Genomic DNA, 24210 nt, shown 5'->3' with positions numbered 1-24210 from the left:
CCTAGCCCGTACCTGCCGTACCAGCTTGTATTTGCCATGTTAACTATGGCAAGTGAGTTGTTGAAAGAAGGGACCTTTTTTCTTGTTTCTACGTTCCTTTTTAGGCGACTGTAGCCGAGTTTCTTTTAAGTGAGAGAGGTGGGTTTTTTTGTGTCTAATGTTAATTGCTTCCTGCTTCGTATATCATTTCACTTGTAATCTACATGTAATTGAAATGAACTCCACTATACAGGTAGAAATTAACACACACTTGTAACATTCCTTGTCCCAAATTTTTCACCAAAAAGGTGAATAAACTATGCAAGATAACAATACTAGAGTCTCATTTCAACCATTCAGTTTTCCACAGCAAATGACGGTTCTGCTCTGACATTGTAATCACTTATTATTTCAATGTTACAATCACCCACATTAAGTTTCCTGCATTTCTGAAAACTTGTTCCTTGTGTTAAATTTTCTTTTTGCAAATGAATGTATGTTGTTTATTGATTTTGTCAGGCATTTTGAGAGCCTAGCAAACGAAGAATTGTTCAGTACTTTGAGAGAATTTGGAATTCAAGGATCCAAACAGCTAATGTAAGCAAAAGTACGAGAGAGATTCCTCATCTGCTGCACCCATTCACTTAGTTCATACTGTAAAGGAAGAAACCAATGTATATCACCAAAACAAGTATGTGTGTAAGCCAATGATGTTGCTTTAATTTCACATTCGTCGGCATGAAATGCAACAAACTGATTACATTTATGATCTTACCGGGCTACAGATTTCATTGTAAGAAAAAAAATTTGCAATTGGATAATGAATAGTGTCCAGCCCCATGGTCTAGATGGTATTATGCCCGCCTCTCACTTGGAGGTCCCGGTTCAATTCCCGGCCAAGTCGGCGATTTTTGCCTGGTCCTGAGGGTTAGTTCAAAGTCCACCCAGCTTACATGATTACAATCTAATGGTGAGATGGCAAGCCCGGTCTAGAACACCAAGAATAGCACTGACCATGTGTCACCACATAATCTGCAGGCCTCCAGGCTGAGCAGCAGTTGCTTCATAGACCAAGGCCCATCAAGGCTGTAGTGCCATGGGGTTTTTATTTAATGAATAACGTCCATGATGGTATCATGGATCCAAACTTCCTTTTTTATGAGTGACAAAGCATGATTTAATTTTAGTGGATATATTAATTCTCAAACTATAGGATCTGGGATCAGAGAACCTACACATTTAACAGCCAATACCTCTGCATGATGTGAAGGTGGATGTATGGTGCACTATTAGTGCCTGGCGAATTATCAGTCAGATATTTTTTCAGGGCACAATTACCTCCAACCGTTATATTCACAGCATTCTCGAACTTTTTTTTTTGCCGAACTGACTTATGAAGATAAAACGTATGGCTATTTCCAGCAGGATGGTGCAACAGCCCACAGAACGCATAGCTCTATATGATGGTTGCAGGAAGTATTTGATGATTGAATCATTAGTAAAGGCCTATGGTCCCCTCGTTTGCCTGATTTAAGCAAATGCGAATTTTATCTATGGGGAACTCTCAAAGGAAAAGTTTACAGGAATAATTCTGGAACCGTAGAAGAATTGAAAATTGAAATTTGGAACAGTGTAGGTTCTGTAAGTGTTCATGAACTGTAAAGTGTATTTCGAAATCTCTTAAGATATGAAGCTTGCATTGCAGCTCAAGGGGATTTCTATAAAAATACGAGTGAATTCAGTTTCATTTTCTATGTAGGTTTATTTATTTATTTATTTGTCCTGAGTATGTATATAGTTGGTGAGTACAGTTTCATTTGGTTTCTATAGGTGTAACCATGCCACTTCGAGACAACTATGTCCGCTCACCATTGCAGGCACTGCGTTGCTGTCACCCCTTTTCTGTGCCCTCGGTACTCCACTAACAAGTCTTGAAGTTATATACTCCATGTAACATATTAGAGTCTCCCTCTTTGGTTTTCAGCCACGACTTGGAATGATCATGTGTATGGTGAGGGTGAAGACCTACAATCATCAGGTCACTGCGTAGGGTCTTGGTCTTCATCTTGGGCATTTTCCATCCACTTTCATCATCAACCCTACTCCCTGTGACAAGATGTTTTGTCAGCTGAAAGTATGATCCCGTATCATTGCAATTTGCTTCACGGAGTGATACATTTTCTGTTTTCAAACTTAACTGATTTGGAATCTTCTTGTTGCACAGCTCATCAGTCATAGACTGCCACTTCAGCCACACAATATGAACATGTTAAAACATATTGTGCACTGAAGTCGACAAAAACATCTTTTGGACACCTGATTTTTCATCAGTAGTTGTTGAAACTTCCATTATAATTTTGAATTTTCCCATGCACATATTCAAAAGAGAGCTGTTTACCACTCAAATAAGGTGCCTATAAGGACTGGCCAAGTCCACTAAACTGCTTCCACTGACAGTTGGGTTCCTTTTCTCCTAGGGAATTTGTCCTATGTGCCTAGAATTTCATCTCATCTTTTTATCTTTTCCCGTGTTAATCCATCTTTCTTCTTATTCTACAAGTCTCGTGTTAATATTGAAGCGAGTGTTGAAGCCTGACCTCCTGATAAAGCTGGAAAGCAGAAATGAGCCTATCTGGGACTGAAAGATATGGATGTAAAACAACTGAGATTGATAAGGAGAGAGCCTATGTACTTGAAGATGTGGAGATTGTCCTCGTCTTTTTGTGTTTTCCTGTCTCTCCTTATCTCCTCTTTCTGTTGCTTCCTCTTCCTACAATGGCCTGATATATTCCTATTTGCCTTTGTATTACCTGTTTTGTAGATTGTATCTCAATGTGAAGCTTTCTAAATCCTTATTTTCTTTTGTTATAAAAGATGATGGAAAACACACACAAGCAAGCAAGCATGTTATTTCATCATGGCATGTCACTAAGAAAATATCACCATATCCTTCATTCAGTATTAGCATACTCAGCAAAGTTAACAATGATCAAGTTAATAATGAGAGAACGGAGCACACCTGAAATGTCATCCTTCAAAAAATACCTACTAAATCACATAAATATGTAGTAATCATAAAAATATCAAATTTACTTAAATTCAGAACGAGTAAGAGTATGACAATCACTATATAAAGTTAAAATTTTACTTCCTTAAAATGCAGAAGAATGGAGGTGTATATAAAGATTATTCCAATCTTACTTCAGGATAACAGAATTTATATATGGTTCTGGGAAGATTAATGAGGTGGGGGAACCATAAACTTCACTATCACCTGTATGGTACTTAAGCTACAGTGATAGCACCTCAACTTATGTCTACAGAAATTTTAGTGTTTCTCTTTCTTCTGTGAAAAAGATTGACTACAAATATTAATTATCTTTACAAATTACCACCACCACTAATCATGTAACAATACAAATAATACTGGTAGGTCACATTAAAACAGAATTTTCCAGGGAATTCTATAAATATATTAAGACACATTAAATGCAGTGATTAAAATAATACACAGAATACTTTTTCACACAACACTGAACTAATAGGCAACTAGGAACACATTCCAAATGACAAGCAAGTGAAAACTAGATAACAAAAGCTTATTAATAAGCCAACAGTGCTTGAAAACATTCCAACCAAAGAGAAATGCAATACTGAATATGATCAGGATGTTGGGCACTTTTTAAACTCAATATCATTAAAAAAAGATTAACAATACATAAATATGAAATAAAAGAAAATACCAACTATAACTAACAGGAAATAACAGGAAAGGGCAGAGGAAACAAAATAATTTAAAAAGGATGACCATAAGGAGAAAGGACATAGGAAAATTTCTGTATGTCCAACCCATGTCCCGTTTCTCTACAAGCTCCAGTATGAAGTAAGATGAACCTTCTTCCTCATCAGAGGAGTTAATGAGATGAAATGAATGATGTGATATACAGTATGATAACTAGCACTACCCGCCGCAGCTTTGCCCATGATTGTTTTAATTGAAGCATTCGTTGTAGCTGCTTGACCAACTCCTGCTTAATGCCGGGATAGTTAGAACACCTTAGACGCGCTTCTTTTTCGTCTCCACCGACAAAATAAATTTGTAAAAACTGAGTTTTCTCTTCTGAATTTAGCAGCAAGCTTCTGTAAAAATTATTAACTTGACCTTACACTTTGAAAAATGGCATACAACCGTTTCCTATAATGTGATCACCATCAAAAGATGTCATCTGCAAACAGCCGTTGTATCATTGAATGAAATCAATGTAGTGCCCATGTTATCATATCATGTTGCTCCTATTGCTCTTTACAATTATCCTGACTAAGCCACCATTAAAGAGTTAGTCATACGCACAGTATAGATATTGATTTGTTAACAAAAATGGCACTGATATCTCATTTTGTTATGAAGTACTTCCTGTGTATCTGATTTTGTGATAGAAACTTTTGTTCAACTCTTTGCAACACTTGGAAGTTGAATTTCAAAAAAATAAAGAAACTGTAGCCTAATGTATTTATCTGAAGGATGTTTTAATGCAAAAATGAATTTGTATTTTATTTTGTGGATAAGCAAACTTTTTAAAAAAGGTAATATTTTAATATACCCCATTTTTACAATTTAAAATCAAAATTTTGTGAAACTCTTTTTTAGCATACCTTCACGCACTTATACAAATATATCTGTAAAATGTTATATATCTAACTTTAACAGTCTCAGTTGGGCATTAATGAATGACAATCAGTCGTACAACCCTCTGCACCCTGTGCAAGTTGAATGACATAAAATGCAGAAATTGTGTTTGAGATATTTATGTGAAGAATGTTTTAGTTCAAAATCGAAGTTATATTTTATTTTGCACCTAGAAAATTGAAGGAAAAAAGGTAAATATCTAATATACACACTTGGTCAATCCTTCACACACACCTTGTAATTCCAATTTTTTTAAAAAATAGAGAAATTGTATTTTAGGAATTTATATTAAGAATGTTTTAGAGCAAAAATGAAGTTGTATTTTATTTCATGGTCGAGAAAATAGAATGAAAATGTTAATTTCGAATAAGCACTTATTCAACTCTTTACACCCCTTGCAAGTCAAATTTCAAAATGCAGAAATTGCAGTTTAGGTATGTATATGAAGAAAATGTTACTGCCAAAAAAGGAATTTTATTTTATTTCGTGGCTGAAAAACTCGAAAGATATGTAAATTTTGAATATACTATTATTCAACCCTTTGCACCCTTTGTAAGTCATATTTCAGAAAGTAAAAAAAAATTGTATTTTAGGTATTTATATGATGAATATGTTAGTGCAAAAATGAAGTTGTATTTTATTTGCAGCTACAAAATCTGAGAAAAGGCAAATTTGGAAAGTACAATTATTCAACCTTTTGCAGCCATTGATCATCAAATTTCAATAACTGCAAAATTATATTTTAAGTATTTCTTGAAGAATGTTTTACTGGAAAATCGAATGAAATGCAAATTCTGAATATACACGTGTTTAAACCTTTGCACCCCTTGCAAGCCGAATTTCAATAACTGCGGAAATTATATATTCAGTATATATATGAGGAATGTTTTACTGTAAAAATGTTGTATTTTATTTCATGACCTAGAAAATCAAAAGAAATGTAAATTTCGAATATACACTTGTTCAACCATTTGCACCTCTTGTAAGTCGAATTTCAATAAATTGTAAAATTGCATATTAGGTATTTCTATGAAGAATGTTTTAGCGCAACAAATGTATTTTATTTTGAAGCCATGAAAATCGTAAAGAAAAGGGTAAATTTGGAAAATACACTTGTTCAACCTTTGCACCCCTTGTAAGTTGAATTTCAATAACTGCAGAATTTACATTTTAGGCATTTATATGAAGAATGTATTACTGTGAAAACAAAGTTTTATTTCGCAGCCAAGAAAATCGAAAAAAGGACAAATTTTGAATATATCCCATTTTAACCGCTTAAAACCAACATTTAACCCCTTCTCAGACACTTTTACACTCTTATATGAATATATCCTAAAAATTCAGTCTCGACTGGACGTTTATGAGGCTGTCAGTCAGAACATTGATTTTTATATAGGCCTACAAGATACAGATTAGAATATAAGTTTGTTCAACTCTTTGCCCCCTAGTAAGTCAAATTTTTAAAAATGCAGAAATCGCATTTTAGGCTTTTATATGAAGAATGTTTTAGTACAAAACGAAGTTAAATTGTACTTCGAGGCCAAGGACATTGAAAAAAGAGCTAAATGTCGAATATTGGTATACACTTGCTCAACATTTTGCACACCTTGTTAAGTCGAATTTCAAAACATGCAGAAATTGTATTTTAGGAATTTATATGAAGAATATTTTGCTGCAAAAACAAAATTTTATTTTATTTCACGGCAGAGTTAAATTTCAAATACACACCCAATATCCACCCAATTTAAAATTAAAATTTTGTAAACCCTTTTCTTAGCACTCTTTTACACACTCATACAAACATGTCCTAAAGATGTCATGTCTCCAGCTAATGGTCTCGGTAGGACGTTTATGAGTCAGTCAGTCAGTCAGTCAGGACATAGGTTTTTATATATAACCCTTTGCACCCCTTATAAGTAGGATTTTAAAAAATGCAGAAAACTTATTTTAGGCATTTATATGAAGAAAGTTTTAGTGCAAAGTCGAAATTTTATTTTATTTTGTGGCCGAGAAAAGAGATAAATTTTGAATATATTTATGTTCAACCCTTTCCAGCTTTTGTAAATTGAATTTGAAGAAATGGAGAAATTGTATTTTAGATATTTATATGAAGAATGTTATAGTGCAAAAACAAAGTGTTTTTCTTCGTGGCCGAGAAAATATAAAGCAAATATATATTTCGAATATACAGTTGTAGCCTTTGCACCCCTCGTAAGTCAAGCTTCAAAAAGTGCAGAAATTATATTTTAGCAGTTTATATGAAGAATGTTTTATTGCAAAAAAGAAGTTGTGTTTTATTTTGCAGCAGAGGAAAGCCAAAAAGTTAAATTTCGAATAATCCCCCCATTTTAACTCTTTAAAATCAAAATTTTGTAAAACCCTTTCTTAACACTCCCTTGCACACTCATACGAACATATCCTAAAAATATCATGCCTCTAGCTTTAATGGTCTCGGCTGGGCGTTTTATGAGTCAGTCAATCAGTCAGTGAGGACATTGGTTTTTATATATAGCAATATGAAGGGAGAGGGCAAAACCCACTGCTGGCACATAGCCTTCTACAATAGCACTAAGGGGTCTGCTCAAGGCTTTACGTCTCATCCGACAGACAAACTGCCATCGACGGCAACAACATATGCCCTCAATCCATAAGTGCACAGTGCACTGCAGAGAGGTTTGGAACTGAATCCAGGCTTTGGCATCCAATTTCGGGATTAGAAATTGTATACCACCATCTTCCCTACCCTGCTGTCCAACATTCTGATGGTGGAATTTTTTTCCATTAACAGGACTCAAACCGGCTATCCCCAGTGTCAGATTCTATACACTTGAGGTCTTAATGATCATGGGCACCAGGAGGACACATAGAAATTTCTGATTCCGATTAATTGGGATATGCAGCTGATATCTTTAAAATGTATTTGTACAAATGTATAGTCAGCTACAGGCACAAGTGAGGAAAACCATTTCACACACAAATTGCATAGTTGATTACCACCACTTAGGGCAAAGAGATTAAATCTGTACTTGAAAGAAATTACTAAATTTTAAAAATAAAAGTACAATGTGGTCTTAAGATTTGCTGCTACGTTGAATGTGTATAGTACCTAGGTGACAGAATATTCAATAATTTTTAAAAAGAGGTCAAAACACTTCCAAGAATGAAGCAGAAATTATGCTTAGAGACTATACAATGGGATACATTTTTGAGGAGATTGTAAGCAATTGGGATGATGATGGTGTTAAAAATTGAAGAAAGAAGATGGCTTTGTAGAAACTTAGAGAATTTATGAGAAATTATGTTAAAGTTATTTGATGTTTTACAATTATGTATAATATAAATGTGACTTTTTTATATTCAACAGAGTTTGGTGAAGGTCTCCTTTAAACACTGTTAACTGTCTATGAATGGATCACTTTATATCATAGTAATATATATATATATATATATATATATATATATATATATATATATATATATATATATAAACAATTACTTTTTTTAGCAATAATAACGTTAGGGGTCACTAAAACTGCTGTCGTAAAACAACCTAATCAACCAGATTCTAACTGCAATATGTATTCACAGAACAAAGAATTCAGAACTAGTTTCAGAACCCAATACAGATTCAAATCAAAGCAAAGATTCTCTTAGACTCAAACAAACAGATACTCTCTAATGACTGGTAGTCATCAAAAAAATATTAAACTTAACGAACATAATATTGTAAATATCCAGATCGGATGACCCTAGTTTTCCTCATACAGTTTCCAAAATTCATTTTCTGTCCACCATTATTAAATAATTTCAAAATAATGATTTAATATTATTAGAATTGTTTTCTGCATGGATATATTTTTACAAGAAAAATCTTAAACAACCAGCTGAAAAGAGTTATTTCCATTGGTGACAATATGTTTTCTCTTTTTTATCTTGCTATCCATTCCCTGAAACATCAAATAGTCTTATGCCTGAAGAATGAATTTGCAACCTTCTTACATGCTTCAGTTTTATATATTCTTGCAGTGAAATCATTCATTAGCACTATACTATCTTTGCTGTTAACCTTGACTACTCTATCATTCCATGCTTCGTAAAACTGTGTTGATGGTGTGAATGTACCTCACGGGAAGTGTTACTGTAATATAAGGAAAGATCTTCACTAGAGTAATCACATTATCAAGCTTATATGTAACGGTTACAGTTCTCTTCATATGGTGAAGAGAGTATTTACGGATTGTAGTTAGGATGTAAAGGACAGGGCACATAAGTCACTGGTAAGATCCCGATTACATTATAGTTCCAATTTTCATGCTCCGTAGTGATGACAATTTAATTATTGTAGATAAATGAGGTAATCCACCTAATCAATACAATATAAAATTAGTACTTCAATTTATTTTGGGCCGATGACCTTCGATGTTAGGCCCCTTAAAACAACAAGCATCATCATAATTATCATCATCAATTTATTTTAATTACGGTACTAGTTTTCGCCTATTGATATTCTGGCATCATCAGCTATAAGGTCATAAAACACTTAAACTAATTGCCCATACATATAACAAAAATAGATAGCATAAAATTTGAAAATCACAAAAATACCTTCTCGTAAATTCTCGAGTGCCTAACAACATGGTTATAATGTACAGAATATTCTACCATCATCTCATCTGATCTAGAGCTATTCTGGATGTTACAGTGTGTTTCACAATTCTGTAGTAGAGAACACATCATATACAGGTAATAAAAAATTATGGTAATATTAATTTACAGGTATTTACATTAATTGAACTCATAAATGTCTATATACAGTGCATGTTTCATGATATAACATCACAAATACTGTGATCATTCGACTGCGTAAATAATAATGATAATAATAATAAGAAGAAGAAATGGATGTAAACACTTCATAGCCATACATTACAAGTAATAATAATAAAAATAATAATAATCATAATTTTAAAATAATAATAATTCGAGCCTGATACTTGGGTGAGAGAATATTGTTTTCAAGTTATATCCGTTCATCACATCTGCATCAATGAATAAATGCTTATTTCTTTTTATTAAAATGTAATAGAGAAAATATGATTAATTACAGCCTGTACAGCCCTCTCATAAATTCCAATATTGTATATATTTAATCAATATCTCAAAGAATAATAGGAAATGGTGATGCTGTAACTCCAACCTGATGACAGGTAGGTCTATACTTACCTGGAAAGAATGGCCATCTTCCAAAAAAAAAAAAAAATACCATAACGAAATAAAAACTATCACCACCACCTTCACCTGTCGTATGATCAAAATTACACTATTCAAGAAACTCTAATAGTGATATAGCAGTTCAATGCAAAAGAAAAATAATCAGTGATAATATAATACGTGATCATATATATAATATATTTAAAATAAAATAAAAAATTGTTTCCAGACAGGTACCGCTCTAGGGCTTCCCTTGAACTGAAATGCAAAACCACTATAGGGGCAGTCACGGATGGAATTCTGACTCACCTGCAACCTAAAGTCAGGCTTACCTGCATAACATCTCCTGAGCAAAACTGGTAGGGAATAAAAGGAATGTACAAGAAGTGAAATTCCAAGAGTAAAGATGTGCAAGCATAGACCAGTATGGACCAGGAAAGTTATGAGACAAAATAAAGGATTTAGCAATTATGTCCAAAGGAAAGGATAATGAAGAAAGATTTTAGTTTGAGACGGCAAAAGAATAATTTTGAAATGACAAATAAACCCAAGCAAAGGAGGGAGAAAGAACAAATTTCAAAAGAGTACACAGTAATTTAACCTCCCTAGTGTGCGTGCAGCACAACGGTGTGCCCACTGGCCTGCTACGGTTGATGCAAGTGTAATAGACTAATATAACTTGGAAACATTATTCTTTAACCCATGGGTAAATAATGCAAATATTAATTATTATTATTATTATTATTATTATTATTATTATTATTATTATTATTATTATTATTATTATTATTATTATGTTAGTGAGAGTGGAGTTGTTTTGATGAGACCTGTGTGGAGGTCGTGTTAGCGAGTGAAGTCAAGTATGTGAACTGGTTTTGTTGGTTTGGTAGTTGACATGCATCTGTTGCAGTTTTCTTATTCTTCATGATAGGCAGTTTTTCAAAATGGTGGTTTATTGATGTGTGTGCAATGTGTAAATGAATTGTAAATAAAAACAGTGTACACAAGTGATAGCATTTTTTGTGCGTCTTTGTGGATACATCAACTGGCGACCATGACTAGGACTTAAGAATAATTTGAGTGAATACGAGTGTAAGTGCGAATTAGTACAAAATGCGAGTGATACTAGAAAATATGTCCATACAAACTCTCAAAGACAAACTCGCAAAGAGAAACCTTCTGACGAACGGCAAAAAGCAATCACTGAAGATGCAGTGATGAGGCAATCTCATCGAAAAAGGAGAAGATCCCGAAAAGTTCTTTATCGCGGTGGGCGAAACATCAGCTTCTGCCACGGAAGAGGAGGCAAATATTACCAAAATGTGTTCTAACTTAATGACCATTATGCAGGCACTCAATGACAAGATCTCAGACATTGATTCACGAGTTAATTCCACCTTAACGAAAGTAAATGACAACATTTCAGATGTCAATTGTGGCCTAACAGAACAGATTGCAGATCAAATCTCGAAAGTAAATGATAAAATTTCAGATGTAATTTCTCAAGCTAATACAGTTTTGACCGGACAAATATCACAAGTGTACACGCAGGTTTACAAAGTAGAACAATGCCTAGAATGAAAAATTTCATACCAAATTAGCGACGTCACCAATCAATTAACACAGCAGATATCGGACATCAGGTCACAACTGGGAGAGGTTGAACAGATCGATAGTAGGGTAAGCCAGCTGGAAGGAGACATCTCGAACCTCAAGGAGGTGGAAATGCAGATTTCCGCCATAAAACAACAGGTTGAGGGGAGAATTTCTACTGTCAAGGGAAATTTTGAAAGCCATGTCTCTGCTGTTGAGCGAAATTTTGGGACCCGTATTTCTGCTGTTGAAGGAAGGTTAGAAAACCGGTTTTTGACCATCAAGAGAAATGTGCAGAATATAAGAGAAAGCATCCTTCACGCAGTAGAAGATAGATTGACTCGAACAGGACCTATCGTCACGCCTCTAACCCCCTTAAACCTAACCGGCAATACAGGACACCTAGACCCGAAAGTGATTATAGAGAGCCTTCCGGCATTCCACGGGCAACTGGAAGAGAACCCGACTAGCTTCATCGAGGGATCGGTCAGTCTACCAGGAAGGACTAATCTACCGGAGGACATCTTCGTTCAACACATCACACCGCAGTTAAAGGGGTGGAATAACTTGAAGGGCTTAAATTTAAACTGGATGGACTTCAAAAGGGAATTCCAAAGGGGTGAAGAACTCTGTGAGAAGGAAGTTGCTGAGGCACAACCTACCGGCATGAGAGCCAGTGCGTTTGTCCTCCAGAAGTACCACCTCTTCAAGCGGCTGCACCCGGAACGAAGTGAGAACGAGATCTTACCAGACATCGTACACTTGAGAGCTACTCCACAATAAGATTCGACCCCTAGTGAAAGTATCACAATCGAGATCCTTTGATGATCTACGTACAATCATCGGCCAGTTGGAGGAGGAACACAAAAACAAAGCTAAGGAAGAGACCATCTCGGTTAGGAAGAGCTACTAATGTGGAAGAACGGGACACCTGAAGAACAAGTGCCCAAACTTGACGTCGGAAAACTAGATCCGGTCCATTCTGGATTGAGGGAGATGGGACCGGGAACAGGAATGCGCCTCAAGACACAGCAGACAAACAACCATGGTCAAGTAGGAGAGGGACTGGTCAGATTGTGAGCCTAACGGGCCAACCCCGTCCAGCCATCATCTTGAGGGTAGGCAACGATAATTTTTCAGCCATACTCGACAGCCAAGCAATCCATTCATTTGTCAATGGGACTGTTGCCAGATTACTACTGCCTATGAAGTCTCACCATCTCGGAAGAGTAGTGGGAGCAGCGAACGGGGTAACCTATTTCATCCAAGGACAGACTAACCTAACCGCTAAATGCATGGATCTACCTTTGTAATTGATGTTGCAGTAATTCAGAACCTAATACCTGACATCATATTAGGTCGTGACTTTCTGGTAGAATACAAGGTGATCCTAGACTATGCAGCTCATGAAGTCTTTTTGGGAAAAGACAGACGTCTAAGGGTTGCCTGGCATGATGGAAATCTCCACACTTGCAAGGATGCGAAGTCGACCTGGGAGATATCCAGTTCACACATCTTCAACCAAGTGAAGAAGAGGAGTTCTGACGCGCCTTAAAGGACTTTCTGAAAGTCATCACCAATAAAATAGGACGGACTACCACTGTAATGCACACCACTGAATGTAGCACCTCCTCACTCAACAAGCAACGCCCATATCCAATCAACTCGGATAAGCGCAACTTCGTCATTCAGAAGATTCAAGAGATGGAAGGGCAAGGTCTCATCGAACCCTCTACATCCTCTTGGGCTTCACCTATCGTCCTACCGAAAAAGAAGAATGGGGAGTATCGACTGTTTGTGGACTTCTGCAAGTTAAACCGTTAGTGATGCCTACCCCATGCCTGACCTGAAAGACTCGCCGAAACAAGTAAGTGGGTCTAGGATTTTCAGCACGCTGGATCTCAACTCTGGATACTGGCAAGTGGAGGTCGAGGAAAGTTCTAGACCACTGACCGCCTTCAGGACACCGAGAGGATTATACAAGTTTACAGTAATGGCTTTTGGATTGAAGAATGCTCCTGAAACCTTAATGCAACTGATGGATAAGGTATTGTCAGGATATGTTGGAGATTTCTGCCAAGTGTATCTTCATGACATCTTAATTCACAGCAAGAATTTTCAAGAACACCTTGGACATCTGAGGAAAGTGCTGGAAAGACTGAAGATTCATGGACTGACTTGCCAACTGGAGAAGTGCCACTTCGCCCAGTCCCACGTACATAGAATATTCTGGCCATGTCCTAACATCTGAAGGCTTAGAAAGGCAACCGGAGAAGAATCGAGCTATCGAAGAAGCTGAACGCCCATGGACCAAGCAACAAGTACATCAGTTTCTTGGCTTGTGTGGACGGTATAGCAGTTTCGTGCCACACTTTGAAGAGAAGGCAATACCACTCACCGATCTACTCCATAACAACCGCCTGTTCTGATGGACCAGCAAGGAAGAGGCAGCATTCCAAGGCATTAAGGATGTGATATGCAACGCTCCTGGTCTAGTCCATCCCGACCCTCAACAGAAGATGTGCCTGCAGATGGACGCCAGCAACTCCGACCTAGGAGCAGTGTTATTCCAGGATAGGGGTGACAGCAGAAGGGACATCATCGGGTATGTCAGCAGAAAGCTATCTCCTACCGGACAACGCTACTGCACTGCCTAGAAGGAAGCCTTAGCCGTGGTGTGGGCCATGGGCAAATTCAGAGGTTACCTGGAGGGAAGGAAGTTCCAGCTCTACACCGATAATGCAGGTCTCAAATGGTTGAACTCTGTCTCTGACTGAAAATCTAAATTGATGCAATGGGCTCTGTTAACCGCAGAATTTGATTTCGATGTGTGTCATGTCCCCAGACCGACAAACATAGGAGCAGACAGTTTATCTAGGCACCCGGCGATGGAACCTGAAGTTAGGAGCACCACTGTCGAGAGGAAGTTTCCACAAAATCACCAGAGCAAACCCAATGAACCTGTCCTTATGGTCATCAAGAAGAAACTTGATCCTTGGAAGTAATTTACACATTTGAGATGGCCATATTTGAATGTGCTACCCTCCAGAAATCGCAGGACTTTTAAGGGTAAGCCATGATTATAACTTTTGGAATATTTAGAAATATAACACTTTCTTCTAGATAAAAATGAGTTTTAATTTATCATAACAGTGCAGCAATTTTTATATATAAATTTATGAAGATAAGAAATTTTACAAAAACAAAAAACAAAAAAAAAGGACACAGCTATGGATGCCAGTTTGGTTAAAATTTTGAAATCTAACAATGTAGACATATCTACTAAACCACACTAATACAGATTCTAACCTAATTGGTCAATTGGTACCAGTATCCTTGTTTACGATGAGTAACTTGCTTTCCCACTGTTTGCTGTTTGACGACAGGGTTGCATCGAGTTGCTGCAGCTTGTCATCTGTACACGGGAAATGCTCACATTTTTAGGAAGCGGTATAAAACAACGTTACACTTCTCACCAATTCGAAATTAGCTCATTATCTACATTTACTTGCCTGAGCACCAGAATCATCATATTTACTTAGTGTGTAATTGTTATCCTCATCCTTATTTTCAGAACTCTTGTCTTACATAACATCCATAATGGATTTGTTGCCTAAATTTTGTACACTTGAATTAGACATGCTAACTATTCACAAGAATTACACAAACAAACCTGCGTCTCAAACACACACTCTTCCAGTCCGCATGTACCGTACGTACTTTCCGGCCCATTTCACAGCTGAGAGTCAATGATGACGCAACCCCAGATTATGTAGGAACGTGGCTTATTATCAATGCCTTGAAAGAACAACTCTCGACTTATGCTCATAACTAGTACATTTTATGCTTATAGAAGCATCAACAGTATCCTAGTGAAGTCACAGCCTCTCGGCAAAGACAGACTAACCTAACAGCAGCTACAATTTTTTACCTACAGTGAAAACATGTCCATAGATTTTCCGAGCTCCATCAACAGCAATGAAATAGTGTGCTACAAGACAAGCCCCACAGGACCATGACGCAGTGGATTAGGAGACAGAACACCAATAGTCGACTCATCCCGAGGGAATTCAAGCTGTGCTACAAGAACTTCCGTGTCGACGGAGGACTCGTAATGTACAGATCTCACCTCTCTGATATGCCTGCAGTAGTTGTGATGCCTAGACAGCACACGATGGACATCCTTGAGAAGTTCCATGACAGCACTGAAGCCGGGCATCCAGGAGGTGAAGAGACATATCAGACTATCTGATGAAGATTTTTCTGGGTCAACATGCGGAAATACAGCCTGGACTATGTGAAGGAGTGCTACATCTGCGCCTGCACCAAAGCAAGACACAGGAAGGCAGATTCCAGTCAGTGAGGAAGACTGCCGCAACGCCCTTGGGAGGTCATAGCCCTGGACTTGATGGGTCCTTACCCTAGAACACCACAGGGTAAAACAGGACTCCTAGTAATCACTGACCTCTTCACAAGATGGACTGAGGCCTTTCTGATACCAGAAGCCATGACGGGACGCATCATCAGTCTTCTACAAGATGAGGTATTCAGCAGCTACGGTTATCCAAGATGCATTGTCAGACAACAGGAGTCAGTTCACATCAAGAAAGTGGCAACAAATGATGACTGAATGGGGTGTGGAGCACTGGACCACCCCTATCTACAACACAAGGGCCAATCCAACGGCACGATGGAACCAGGAGCTAAAAAGGATGCTACGGGTCCACCTAACAGGTAAGGAACATCAATCGTGGGACCGTCAGATACCGCAGACACTCTTTGCCGTGCGACAACGCATCAACCGTATCACTGGCTATTCCCCAGCGGAGCTGTTCCTTGGTCGACAGCTATACGGCACCGGAGATTGGGAGATTCATTGACCACCTACTTCTGGTCAAGATGATGCGGCTGTTTCCCTAGCAGAGTATCAACATAAGCAGCAGCAGGACATCAAGGAGAAGCAAGCTTTGGCCCTTACCCAGGCCATGGCTCAAGAAGTCGAAGAGACCCAGATCTTAAAACCAGGCCAACAAATACTGCGATATAACCACTCCGTCAGTAATCAGATTGGAGGGTTTCACGCAGGTCACACTCCTAAATGGGTTGGTCTCATCGAGGTGGATAAGCAGCAGGGGTCTACTTACTAAAGACCAACCCTCCGGTCAAGGTCCACGCATCAGAGTTGCGGCGAGTCACCCAACCACTGTTAATAAACTTAACCATGATAGGTTAATATTGTGTTTGGTCTGTATTGACTAGTCTGAATGTGTAATATAACTATTAAAAATAGTTTGTTTTCTGCCTTGATCAATACACTCATTAAATGAAAGAAAAACTATTTATTAAACCATACATGTTTCGGGAAATCTCACCATTCCCTTCATCAGTGGTTAGATCAAAGAATAACAAATATGACAATCTTTTGTTTTACAATTTGAAGGAGTATTGTGTCCAAATACACCATATCAAAGAGTAAAGAGAACTTATGAAATATTATAAAAATGATCAATACCATACATACAATTTTGGTTTAACTGAATGAGAATACTATATAAATTTAGGATCTTCAAGTTTTTCTTTTTTTCTTCTTTTTGTTACAGTGGGTTATCTTCTGCAGTTTTCTCATTTAAACTTGATTCAGAATTATTTTTTTTGTGTAAGCTAAATTTCTAAATTTTCCAAAACATTCATTAATTTTCCCTTTTTGGTCAAATGTAATAATGTCATGCCATTGGAAATGTCTGTAAATTTATGATTCATTTCAACCATATGTTCTCCCATTGCCGAATATCTTTTATGTTTGACTGCATTAACATGTTCTTTGTATCTTATAGCCAAACTTCTTCCAGACTGTCGTATGTATTGTTGTTAACATGTTTGGCATGTTCATTTGTAAATTCCTGATTTATTAAATATACATTTATTCTCTCCTTTATCTTAATTGAAAATTATCTTATTAGTATTATTATCCGTTTTGTATGTGACATTGATGTTCTTTTTCCTGAATATTTTAGCCAGTTGATAAGTGTGTGTATTTCGAAAAGTTAGAACTACGAATTTCTTTTTCTCTTTTCGCTCTTTAATTAAAGTTGTTTTTGGTTCATTTTTCACTTTAGTTATCATTCTATTAATAAATCTTTTGGAATATCCGTTGCTACAAGCAATTTGATGGATTATATTTATCTCTCTATTATGATTCTTCTTAGAAATAGGTATGTTCATAGCTCTATTAATTAAACTGTAAAATGCCTTTTTATGTTGACCTGGATGATTGGAGTCGTTTCTGATAATAGTATCTGTTTGAGTAGCTTTTCTGAAAATTTGAAAATCAAAATGACCAGAATTTCTAGTAACTGTCAAATCTAAATAATTTAAAGTCCTATCACTTCCAGATTCCATCGTAAAATGCACTTGTTTATCCAAAGTATTTATAATATACCATCAGGTTTAACCTTTTGTTCATCGATAATAACAAATATATCATCAATGTATCTCAACCATGTAATCAGTCCATCTATTTTATCCACTATTTTATTATATTCCATGTAATCCATGAATATGTTAGCTAAAATACCTGAAGCCGGCGAACCGATTGCTAGGCCTTAGACTGTTTGTAAATTTTGTTGTCAAAAACGAAATAGTTATTTTCCAAAGTAAATTCTAGTAATATTAAAAATTCTTCAATTTCCACCATGCTTAATTTTCTGTGTTGCATTAAATTCTTTCTTACTATTTTTATAGTATCTACGACAGGAATGCTGGAGTACATATCTTTGATATACAAACTATGTATCGTGTAGTAGCCTGTTAGCTCAACGTTTTTAATTCTGTTACAAAAGTCAATAGTATTAATTAGGGGTGTCTGGCTATAAAACTTACAGTGTTCTTTTAAAAATATTTGTATGAATTTGGCCATCTTATATACTGGACTATTTCTGAAATTAAGTATTGGTCTAACAGGAATTTCTTGTTTATGAATTTTCGGTAGTAGCCTACCCTTAAAGTAGGTATTTCTGGGTTCATGTTAATTAAACAGTTAGTATCTTTGGAGTCTAATAAAAAAGTTATGTTATTGAGAATTTGTTTAAGTTTTTTCTGCATAGAAGATGTGGGATCTTTTTTTATCAATTCAAAATTATTGCTAGTTAGAAAATTCTTAGTCTCTTCAATATAATCTTGTCTTCCTATCAGTATAATAGTATTACCTTTATCAGCTTTTGTCACAACAATATTATTTTTATCTATCTTATTCTTCAATAATTTGATATTCTTATTCAACTCCTTATGGTTTTCTACCGTATGTTCTATCATATTGGGTAATGTTCTACTAACTTCGTATCTAAGAGGAACTTGATCATTAACTGGTAGGTTAGCTATGGCCATTTCAGTTTCAGCTATTAATTTAACAAAATCTTTTCTATTACTATAATTCTCCTTTTCCCAATTGAATTTAGGCCCGTTACTTAAAATGTTTATTTCATTACTATCAAATTGAACTTGAGTTAGATTTCTAACAGGTTCAAAAAACCTGTGTTCATTATCACTCACAATATTTACCTTCTTATTACCTTTAAAGTGTTTTACTTTATTATCAAGTAAAGTTTGTAACTTCTTATCCAATATCACTTGTTTCTTGCTCAAAATATTATACATTGAATTTTCTATGTTCTTCTGTAACCAGTGCCACTCTATATTTGATGCTGTTTTGGTTATCATTAGATGTAACTCATATAATTCATTATTAAGTCTGGATTTTTTAAGGAATAGAAACTTAATTTCAATCCTGAGCCATACTTGATTAACCTTATTCTGTGTTTTTATCTCATTAGGATGTAATCTTCCTCTTTTTTGCAAGGATATCAAATGTTTAGGCACCAGTTTATAAGATAAACATTTTTTAAGAAAAGGTATGTTTTTAGAGATACCTATGTCTAAGAAGAATCATAATAGAGAGATAAATATAATCCATCAAATTGCTCGTAGCAACGGATATTCCAAAAGATTTATTAATAGAATGATAACTAAAGTGAAAAATGAACCAAAAACAACTTTAATTAAAGAGCGAAAAGAGAAAAAGAAATTCGTAGTTCTAACTTTTCGAAATAAGCACTCTTATCAACTGGCTAAAATTTTCAGGAAAAAGAACATCAACGTCACATATAAAACGGATAATAATACTAATAAGATAATTTTCAATTCAGATAAAGTAGAGAATAAATGTATATTTAATAAATCAGGAATTTACAAATGAACATGCCAAACATGTAAACAACAATACATAGGACAGTCCGGAAGAAGTTTGGCTATAAGATACAAAGAACATGTTATGCGGTCAAACATAAAAGATATTCGGCAATGGGAGAACATATGGTTGAAACGAATCATAAATTTACAGACATTTCCAATGACATGAAATTATTACATTTGGCCAAAAAGGGAAAATTAATGAATGTTTTGGAAAATTTAGAAATTTCGCTTACACAAAAAAATAATTCTGAATCAAGTTTAAATGAGAAAAGTGCAGAAGATAACCCACTGTATAGACTAACATATGATCATTTAAGGAACAAAAAGAAGAAGAAAAGAAGAAAAACTTGAAGATCCTAAATTTATATAGTATTCTCATTCAGTTCAACCAAAATTGTATGTACGGTATTGATCATTTTTATAATATTCCATTAGTTCTCTTTACTCTTTGATATGGTGTATGTGGACACAATACTCCTTCAAATTGCAAAACAAAAGATTGTGTCATATTGTGTTACTCTTTGATCTAACGACTGATGAAGGGAATGGTTGAGATTTCCAGAAACATGTATGGTTTAATAAATAGTTTATCTTTCATTTAATGAGTGTGTTGATCAAGGCAGAAAATAAACTATTTTTAATAGTTATATTACACATTCAGACTAGTCAATACGGACCAAACACAATATTAACCTATCATGGTTAAGTTTATTAACAGTGAGTATGCCAGCCAGTCAAAGCAATTGTTTAACAGATTTAAGAACTTAAAAATTAAAATTTCCAAAATCTCTAAAGACATACTTTTTCTTAAAAAATGTTTATCTTATAAACTGGTGCCTAAACATTTGATATCCTTGCAAAAATGAGGAAGGTTACATCCTAATGAGATAAAAACACAGAATAAGGTCAATCAAGTATGGCTCAGGAATGAAATGAAATTTCTATTCCTTAAAAAATCCAGACTTAGTAATGAATTATATGAGTTACATCTAATGATAACCAATACAGCATCAAATATAGAGTGGGACTGGTTACAGAAGAACATAGAAAATTCAATGTATAATATTTTGAGCAAGAAACAAGTGATATTGGATAAGAAGATACAAACTTTACTTGATAATAAAGTAAAACACTTTAAAGTTAATAAGAAGGTAAATATTCTGAGTGATAATGAACACAACTTTTTTCAACCTGTTAGAAATCTAACTAAAGTTCAATTTGATAGTAATGAAATAAACATTTTAAGTAACGGGCCTAAATTCAATTGGGAAAAGGAGAATTATAGTAATAGAAAAGATTTTGTTAAATTAATAGCTGAAACTGAAGTGGCCATAGCTAACCTACCAGTTGATGATCAAGTTCCTCTTAGATACGAAGTTAGTACAACATTATCCAGTATGATAGAATATACGGTAGAAAACCATAAGGAGTTGAATAAGAATATCAAATTATTGAAGAATAAGATAGATAATAATATTGTTGTGACAAAAGCTGATAAAGGTAATACTATTATACTGATAGGAAGATAAGATTATATTGAAAAGACTAAGAATTTTCTAACTAGCAATAATTTTGAATTGATAAAAAAAGATCCCACGTCATCTATGCAGAAAAAACTTAAACAAATTCTCAATAACATAACTTTTTTATTAGACTCCAAAGATACTAACTGTTTAATTAACATGAACCCAGAAATACCTACTTTAAGGGCACTACCAAAAATTCATAAACAAGAAATTCCTATTAGACCAATAGTTAATTTCAGAATAGTCCAGTATATAAAATGGCCAAATTCATACAAATATTTTTAAAAGAACACTAAGTTTTATAGCCAGACACACCTAATTAATACTATTGACTTTTGTAACAGAATTAAAAACATTGAGCTAACAGGCTACCACACGATACATAGTTTGGATATCAAAGATATGTACTCCAACATTCCTGTCGTAGATACTATAAAAATAGTAAGAAAGAATTTAATGCAACACAGCAAATTAAGTAAAGTGGAAATTGAAGAATTTTTAACATTACTAGAATTTACTTTGGAAAATAACTATTTCGTTTTTGACAACAAAATTTACAAACAGTCTAAAGGCCTAGCAATCGGTTCGCCGGCTTCAGGTATTTTAGCTAACATATTCATGGATTACATGGAATATAATAAAATAGTGGATAAAATAGATGGATTGATTACATGGTTGAGATACGTTGATGATATATTTGTTATTATCGATGAACAAAAGGTTAAATCTGATGGTATATTAGAGCATTTAAATACTTTGGATAAACAAGTGCATTTTACGATGGAATCTGAAAATGATAGGACTTTAAATTATTTAGATTTGACAGTTACTAGAAATATAATCCATCAAATTGCTTGTAGCAACGGATATTCCAAAAGATTTATTAATAGAATGATAACTAAAGTGAAAAATGAACCAAAAACAACTTTAATTAAAGAGCGAAAAGAGAAAAAGAAATTCGTAGTTCTAACTTTTCGAAATAAGCACTCTTATCAACTGGCTAAAATTTTCAGGAAAAAGAACATCAATGTCACATATAAAATGGATAATAATACTATTAAGATAATTTTCAATTCAGATAAAGTAGAGAATAAATGTATATTTAATAAATCAGGAATTTACAAATTAACATGCCAAACATGTAAACAACAATACATAGGACAGCCTGGAAGAAGTTTGGCTATAAGATACAAAGAACATGTTAATGCGGTCAAACATAAAAGATATTCGGCAATGGGAGAACATATGGTTGAAATGAATCATAAATTTGCAGACATTTCCAATGACATGAAATTATTACATTCAGCCAAAAAGGGAAAATTAATGAATGTTTTGGAAAATTTAGAAATTAACCTTACACAAAAAATAATTCTGAATCAAGTTTAAATGAGAAAAGTGCAGAAGATAACCCACTGTATAGACTAGCATATGATCATTTAAGGAACAAAAAGAAGAAGAAAAGAAGAAAAACTTGAAGATCCTAAATTTATATAGTATTCTCATTCAGTTCAACCAAAATTGTATGTATGGTATTGATCATTTTTATAATATTTCATAAGTTCTCTTTACTCTTTGAAATGGTGTATATGGACACAATACTCCTTCAAATTATAAAACAAAAGATTGTGTCCAATTTGTTATTCTTTGATCTAACCACTGATGAAGGGAATGGTTGAGATTTCCAGAAACATGTATGGTTTAATAAATAGTTTTTCTTTCATTTAACGAGTGTATTGATCAAGGCGGAAAATAAACTATTTTTAATAGTTATATTACACATTCACCCGACCGCTGCGTACACAGAGTAAGCCTGGTATTGCCACAGGTCCGCCTGGAGGGAGGCTACTAATGACATGGCACAATCTGGTCATCATGAGGAGAACGCATTGACTATCATCGAGGAAGAGGCCGGCAGCGAGGCAAGACCGACCCCTTACACAGCATGATCCGGTCAAGAGGAGGAGAGCACATCCAGCGACATCGAGGAGGAGAGAAGATACAATCTATGACAAAAGCAAAGTCAACAAGTGTGATAGACTGTTAAAATTGTTTCAAGTTATAGGGAAGATATTGATGCAAGTGTAACAGACTAATGTAGCTTGGAAACAATATTCTTTAATCCATGGATAAATAATGCAAATATTTATTATTATTATTATTATTATATTATTATTATTATTATTATTATTATTATTATTATTATTATTATTATTACATGTGAGACATGGATATGAAGTGTTGACATCCATTTATTAGTATTGGTATTATTATTTACGTAGTTATGTACGGACGATTGTATTATTTGTGAGGTTATATTATGAAACAACCACTGTATATATATTTATATGAATTTATTTAATGTAAGAACACATAATAGTATATAATTTATTAATACCTGTATATATGATGTACTATAATCCAATGTAACCTTTTGCAACACACTGTAATATCCAGAATAACATATTTTTGGCACTACATAGTTGTAGAAACTTCTTTACACTGTAACTAGGCAATTGGAGACTCTCGAATTTACGAGAAAAACATGTTACGTCATATCCTTCTAAAAGCCTGGTCAGGCAACGTATATAAAGAGGCAGTCTTGTAAGTGAGAGTGGAGTTGTTTTGATGAGACCTGTGTGGAAGTCGTGTTAGCGAGTGTTTGAAGTCAAGTATGTGAACTGGTTTTGTTGGGTTGGTAGTTGACATGCATCTGTTGCAGTCTTCTTATTCTTTGTAATAGGCAGTTGTTCAAAATGGTGGTTTATTGATGTGTGTGTAATGTGTAAATAAATTGTAAATAAAAACAGTGTGCACAAGTGATAGCATTTTGTGTGCATCTTTGTGGATACATTATGGTCACAGAGTGTACGGCGCAATGGTGGTCCGTGACATATGAAATGCCCGCTATGTGAATTTTGTACTAGTTATTTGGTTTATCATAAGAAGGCAGAAAGAGGCAACTTTTGG

General features: G+C 34.9%; 1 protein-coding gene across 4 annotated transcripts in view; it reads right to left on the bottom strand.

The window, feature by feature from the left end:
• The window catches only part of or (AP-3 complex subunit sigma-2 or), a 212576-nt gene that overhangs the window by 23816 nt on the left and 164550 nt on the right, over positions 1–24210 (bottom strand). Inside the window, exon 5 of one of the 4 annotated variants that reach the window (XM_067148339.2) lies at positions 22433–23246. The exons of 2 other annotated variants lie outside the window; for them this stretch is intronic. In XM_067148339.2, coding sequence (XP_067004440.2) covers positions 23016–23246 — 231 coding nt within the window. In that variant the 3' untranslated portion in view covers positions 22433–23015. Of the gene's footprint in view, positions 1–22432; positions 23247–24210 lie in introns of those variants that run through there. One more of the 4 variants, XM_067148340.2, reaches the window with a different exon arrangement.

This window comes from Anabrus simplex, chromosome 5 (assembly GCF_040414725.1).
Source record: "Anabrus simplex isolate iqAnaSimp1 chromosome 5, ASM4041472v1, whole genome shotgun sequence".
NCBI lineage: Eukaryota > Metazoa > Arthropoda > Insecta > Orthoptera > Tettigoniidae > Anabrus > Anabrus simplex.
This window is presented reverse-complemented; position numbering and strand designations above follow the sequence as displayed.